The sequence below is a fragment of the Musca autumnalis genome, unplaced genomic scaffold (assembly GCF_047663935.1).
Source record: "Musca autumnalis isolate F117 unplaced genomic scaffold, ASM4766393v1 scaffold_1, whole genome shotgun sequence".
Taxonomy (NCBI): Eukaryota; Metazoa; Arthropoda; class Insecta; order Diptera; family Muscidae; genus Musca; species Musca autumnalis.
In genome coordinates this window covers 39,186,593-39,193,724 of record NW_027411644.1, presented here as the reverse complement: position 1 = coordinate 39,193,724, position 7,132 = coordinate 39,186,593, and the positions used below count along the sequence as shown (strand labels likewise).

Here is a 7,132-nt window from a genome sequence, read left to right as displayed (position 1 = left end):
GTCAGCTGATTGCTTGCTGGTTTTTGCTGGGAAGGTGTCTGTTTACTTTTTACAATTTTCTAGCAAAAGAGAATAAAAACCCCTTACTCTCTGAGAAAGTTCTTGCTGGAAAATTCTTGCTGGGAAAGTAACCAGACAGACTTATAGTTAACGTAGCATCTATCAGGCGACACTTAAGAGATAAATCGAATCCTTTAGAATTGCCATCAGTATTGTGAGTATGTTTGGTTTCCAACATTCATCAAAATACTTGTTATTTTTTTAGGTTTAAAGCCTATTTTCGGCTTCCAAAAGACGCTGTTATTTATATAGTAGATGCATCAAAAATGACTTAAAAAACCCACAGATCAACAGCAATACAGCCACTCCTTAAAGTGCGTGCTGCTGCCCAGCCCACATTGTCCATATATTTTAGTTTAAACGTCTTGTTGGCAAGTAAGTTGTCAATTTCTACTTCATTTTTAGGTTTTTCATTTTCCACCTCAGCAGATTGTCCAATTTCACTGTTATTATCATCACATGTATCTTCAATTCCGTAGATCGCACCTGCAAGATTTGAAACCATAGTAATTTGCAGTAAGGAAGCTTTCAAAAGTCTCATGGCAATGACTTTAACCTCGGGATGGCCCAGCCCACATTGTCCAAATATTTTAGTTTAAACGTCTTGTTGGCAAGTACGTTGTCAATTTCTACTTCATTTTTAGGTTTTTCATTTTCCACCTCAGCAGATTGTCCAATTTCACTGTTATTATCATCACATGTATCTTCAATTCCGTAGATCGCACCTGCAAGATTTGAAACCATAGTAATTTGCAGTAAGGAAGCTTTCAAAAGTCTCATGGCAATGACTTTAACCTCGGGATGGCCCAGCCCACATTGTCCAAATATTTTAGTTTAAACGTCTTGTTGGCAAGTACGTTGTCAATTTCTACTTCATTTTTAGGTTTTTCATTTTCCACCTCAGCAGATTGTCCAATTTCACTGTTATTATCATCACATGTATCTTCAATTCCGTAGATCGCACCTGCAAGATTTGAAACCATAGTAATTTGCAGTAAGTCTGCTTGCTCCATCGACGACAAATATATTTCTTGTGATGATCCACCTCCTGTAGCTGTAATGTTCTTATTTTAAGACATTTTTTCTTTAGTTTGGATTTAAAATGAATCCATACTCTGTGCCATTCATCTGGTGTATGCATTCAACCATTTAATTGCTCCACAACATCCTTTCAAACCTCATCAAAAGTGGCTTTAGTTTCGCCAAAAAGCTACGTTTGGATGAGCTTCCATTTTTTTCAAGCAGCATTTCAAATTGCTGTTTTGCGGTAATTTTTACCAATAGAAGTACTGAAACACCAAAAAACGTATATATTATTGAATAAATTCACTTAAAATAAATGAAAATGTTACTTACGTTTCAATTTTTCGTTTTTATTCGTTTGTAAAAATGCACGGGGACAGCTAATTTGTTGTCACCGGAAAATGAACTTTAATGCGACAGAATTTGACATCGTCGGGCGACTTTTGCCATACGTAATGGAAATGGCAACGCGACACTACTCACGTCGCAATACGGAATCGACCCATAAATTCGGCCTCAGTTTTCGTTAGAACGGAAACACATTTTTTAATTTGCAAAAAAGGTTTCTTGCAGTTTCTGGAGTTTCCTATAATCTATTACAACAGTTACATACATCTAAAGCAGGCCTGCTCAAGGTGCGCACCTGAGCTGTCGGTGTGTGTCAATTTTCTCACACACACAATTTAAAAAGAGAGCTTTTGTTTTTGTTTTGAATATTTTCAAAATTAAAAATCAGTCTCTATTGAACATTCAATGAGGAAGGTTCTGTTTTCGAATTTGTCTATGAATTTATATGCGTACACTGAAAAAATGAATGAAGATACTGAATACGAATTTTTATTTGCCTAAAATTTTTACGGCAAATTAGAGTGTTTGGTTTGTCAACGCACTTTGATTTGTCACGAACTTGATTTGCAACAAATTATAACATCAACAGTCACATTTGGTCAAAATAAAATAATTATTCTACTCTATATTTTGAAATATAAAATAAAAAAACTGTTACGATATTTCTCACAGTATACAGAGAGACAAAGGAAAATTGAGATTTGTGTATTTCAAAACCAACACAATTACAAAATGTGTTTGTATGTGTCTGAGCAGGCCTGATCTAAAGCATAGTACACATTGACCAACAAAACAGACAGTCATCATTCGTTAATCTGTGTGTTCGTTTACTCAAAATTTGTACAAATTGTTACTGGATGTTGTTCGTTTACTCTACAGTAGAATGCTAAAGACCTTAGCCGATTACAAGAAGTTACTGGACTTGTACAAATTTGTACAAATTGTTGAGTAAACGAACACACCTAATATCAACATCCAACTAATGGGTACTTTACACGGTATGTTTTTTACATATGAGTTGTCACTTCTCCCATACAAAATGTATATGCAAAGTGACAACTCATACGTAAAAAACATATCGTGTAAAGTACCCATAAGTAATTACTTCCCTAATCACTAAATAATACTTTACATGTTGTATTTTAAAATGTTTTTAGCTAAACAAAAGCTTTTATTTGCCAGAAAATTTTCCTAAAAGTACGGTGACTGTGAGTTTTGAATGATGGTGCATACTCCCCTTAAACCGGTAGTGGGATTCTGTAACTCATTTTACGAGTTACCGACAAATATCGCAAAATTAAGTTAACGGCCAAAATAAAGTTGTCGCTAATAGTACGTTTACATATAACCGGAATTAACAAACCCACTGGGTTTTAAATGTCAATTCCATTGCTTATATGTCAAACAAATCCTCATAAAGAAGGTTAACCCTGCGAAAAGCTCTAGTGTGTACGGAGTTTAAGTCCTACCGATAGCAACAGTGTTTTCAATTTTTATTAATTTTTTTTCATTCATAATTTTGCGTTTTAATTTTATCGATTTTTGTCGGTAACTCAAAAAATGTGTTACAGCATTCCACTACTGTAGTGGGATTCTCTAGGGCATTTTTTTGTTACCAACAAAAATCGGTCAAATTAAAACGCAAAATTATGAATGAAAAGTTCAAATAAAAGTTGACAACACTCTTGCTAACGGTAGAACTTTACGACTAATTTTTATTTGTCGCTAACTTACCGAATGATATCGTTAATTACCGAAATTATACGCATTTTAATTTTAACGATTTTTAGAGAATCCTACTACTTATGCATGACACTACATCACCAATCAATTATTAGAGCCCTTAACTTGTTATGTTGCCGTGGCCCTTAAAACAGCTGATTGTTAATTACAGTAATTACACATTGGCAACACTGTGCCCGATGTCATTTTCCAACATATGGTTGATTGTATAAAATTATTGTGGAGCATTGAGGAGGAGTTTTGTTTTCCTCTAAAAAAAAAATATCAATTAAAACTTACGTAAACTATGGAATTATTATCCTCCACAAGGAACTGCATAAAATTCTTGCAGGTAAAGTTATAATTTGTGTGAAACCCAAAAGCAATAATATTTTTTTCTTAAAATGTCTTCTCTAGTGTGTACAACCAGGCATGCTGACACCGGCTGTACAATCGCTGGTGCAAAGCCAGCAGGTGCGCCATCGTCAAACAAAACATTGGAATCCCAAGTTCAAAAAGCTACGCAAACTGAAGTTTGTCAAAATGGATTTACCTGACTTCCAAGAGAAGGCCAGTGAATTGCCACAAGATGAGCTAAAGAAACGCATGAAAGAACGTGGTTTCCTACCACCCCGTCCCTGGTTGGAGAGACCATTCCACATTAGTTGCACTGGTGGCATTTTTGAAGCGTATGTACCACCAGAAGGCGATGGTAAAAAGTCCTTCATATCCACTGCCGGTGCTAAGCAAAAATTTGAGTTTTTGGAAAAGAAGTCCAAAAGTATGTTGGCGGTGCGTAAAATTCGTACCTATGAGGAGGATTTCGATACCGATAATTTCCCCACCCTTGCCCAAGATATTTATATAGCTGCCCACAGATATATGGCCGATAAGGAAAAACATAAACTGAGAGAACATGTTACCGAACGTTGCTATCCAGAAATGATGCACAATGTTAAGGATAAAACTATACGTTGGACATTCCTCAAGTCATTGGAGCCACCTCGTATGGTACATGCTCGTGTAACAGATGTTATTTCCAAGGAAAATCTCTTCGCCCAGGTTACTGTACGTTTCCATACACAACAAATGTTGGCCATATATGATCGTTTTGGCCGCCTTATGCATGGTAGTGAAATTTTGGCCAAAGATGTTTTGGAATATGTGGTGTTTGAGAAACATATTTCCAATGAATATGGTCGTTGGCGTTTACATGATAAGATTATACCCGATTGGTTGCCACCCAAACAACCAGCACCCATTACATACCAATTAATTGAAGATGCCGTGGAAGAGGTGGCGGTTGAGCCCAAACAATTGGAGGAAGGTCAAAAGAAATTGGAGGCTGGTGGTGCCGAAAGTGAAGAGGTAAAAGTTGCAACAACAGCAGCTGCAGCATCCACATCGACAGGATCATCGACAACCAAACCAAATGCTACGGCCATTTGATTATATTATTTAATGTTGGGTTGGCACTTTAAGCGCTTACGTTTGAATACTGTTTAATAAATATGTTATTTAGTATAATTTTTACGTTGTTTTTATTTAGTTTTACGTTTTGTTGCTCATTAGGATTTTTGGATATGGACAATACTTTGAGTTGTTTACTTTGGTTTGTTTCTTTTCCTAATTTTTTCTGTTTATAGAATCGGAAAATATTTTTGACTTCTTACCTTCAGTTTGTTTTTTTTTTTCTTTTTCAACCCAACATTTATTATTTATGATTTTATGAAATTAGTATGATATTACCCACAAACAGTAAAAGGAGATTCTAACATGTAAAAATCATTATTACAGTTGGGGATATCAATGTCCTTGATCAAGGATATGTCAAGTGTTTAATATCCTTCAAATGTTTAACACTGCGTTCCCTTTACATTTAAAGTTAACTCTATGACTATTTGTCCTCTATTATAGTACATTTCCTACACTACACACCCCAAGATGTTAACTACTTGATAAATCATATACAATCGTTTATGACTAAAAAGGCACTAGTTCATTTATTATTTAAGCTATAACAACAACACTATATAGTAATAGGATAATTAAATAATACAAAGGAAGAAATATTTTACACATTTTCGATGTTGACTTTTATGAAGGACTTGCTGCTATGCGCCGTTTGTAAATGTTGAATACTTAATGATCGTCATAAAGAAATTTATGAGATGTTAAAATAGAAATTAGATATGGTCGCAATAAACAAGTTATAAAAGACAACTATTGTTTAATATTAAATGTTTTTTAATAAAAAAAGTAGAAACAATTTTAAGTTGGGAAAGTAATGCACAAATATAGAAGCATTTTGACTTATACTAACCCTCTGCCCTGTGTGATCAAATAGTACAAATATATATCTAGATGACTTCCGATTAGGATTAAGCTTAACTATAATGATGGTTATATCCTGAAAATTTGGGTTTAATAAAACAAATATTGTAATGTGTGTCGGCCGATTACATTTTAGCATGTCGAGTATAACTGAGTTAAGATATATATATATATATAAGATATGGGATTGACCCGAAATCAATCAATGATTGATCAATATATGTTCCGGATTTTTTTAGTTTGCGACGAAATCGCACAAAACTCAGGAACATGGTTGCGTTTGGTTGACACATGACAATCAATGATTGATCAATATATGTTCCGGATTTTTTTTAGTTTGCGACGAAATCGCACAAAACTCAGGAACATGGTTGCGTTTGGTTGGCACATGACAGGTGCTATGTTTCCTTCTTGGCGGTGCAGTACATTTTAGCATGTCGAGTAGAACTGTGTTAAGATATGGGATTGACCCGAAATCAATCAATGATTGATCAATATATGTTCCGGATTTTTTTAGTTTGCGACGAAATCGCACAAAACTCAGGAACATGGTTGCGTTTGGTTGGCACATGACAGGTGCTATGTTTCCTTCTTGACATTTTATCGGCCTGGGCTTCGATCTAAGGTTGAAAAAAGTGGGCTTTACGAGTCGCGGCGGTGCAGTAAGGTTGGGTTCAAGGATGCGCGACCACCGAAACAGCATCTCCAGCCAGAGATCTTTGGTGCAATTGGGCTATACTGTGTACTATAAAAATTATGTTAGAGATGTAGAGAAAGATAACTATCTGGGTTTACGGGGTCGCAATGAATTCTGAATGAAATGAGAAATAATGATTTGATGATCCGACATTTTATTATCTCATCAATCCACAAGAATATATGAAATTCCGGAGCATAATAGTATCATTAAAGCTTTAGATTTTTCAATGATAAAGTCCGAGTTCTCCATACTTTTCTAAATATAAATATTTATTTTTATTTATACGTTGCGATAGAAGCCTATTGGCCAATTGGCATCGCAACACAGCAAGAAACTACAACATTATTTCATATTACAAAATGACTTACAGATAAGAGATAAGACAAAATAGTATAATATATAAATGTTCAACAAACATCCTAGGAGGGACAAGAGAGACTTCTCTCATATAATGAGATAATATGGGACCCACTGTTTAGCGCAGAGTCCGAACGGCGTATTTGGAGAAACCACGTGGAGAGTAGTTTTACATTGCTGAAATACTCTGGAAATTTCGCCAACATTGCACCATTGAAAATTTGATGTTGCCTGGCTTAGAATCGAACCCGGCAGGGTCGTGCGCAGTTATAGTGGTGACCCCTCCCCCGGAAAAGAATTTCTGTGTATGTTACTGGAACCGGAGAATTCAGCGTACAAGGCGGGGGTGTATATTTGTGCACCACGGTGGAAACTGGTAAACCGATGGACAGCAATGGCAAGTTATACCTATACGGATATTGTTAAAAATAGTGTGGTAGAACATTTCTAATTTCTTCATGTGCAAATGAACACTTAGGCCCTTATTATAACAATTCGGTAGTTAAATGTTGGCCGGTTTCGGACAGATAACCCGTTATTTATTCTTACACGTTTGCTTTAAGAATAAGTGTCAGTTAAATAAAAATG

General features: G+C 35.4%; 1 protein-coding gene across 1 annotated transcript; it reads left to right on the top strand.

The window, feature by feature from the left end:
- The first annotated feature begins 3,348 nt into the window (after positions 1–3,348).
- On the top strand, positions 3,349–4,680 carry mRpL45 (mitochondrial ribosomal protein L45). Its single transcript, XM_073973480.1, has 2 exons — positions 3,349–3,505; positions 3,571–4,680. Exons 1-2 carry the CDS (start codon positions 3,461–3,463, stop codon positions 4,600–4,602), a joined length of 1,077 nt encoding a protein of 358 aa, XP_073829581.1. The 5' UTR covers positions 3,349–3,460; the 3' UTR covers positions 4,603–4,680.
- The last annotated feature ends 2,452 nt before the right edge of the window (positions 4,681–7,132 follow it).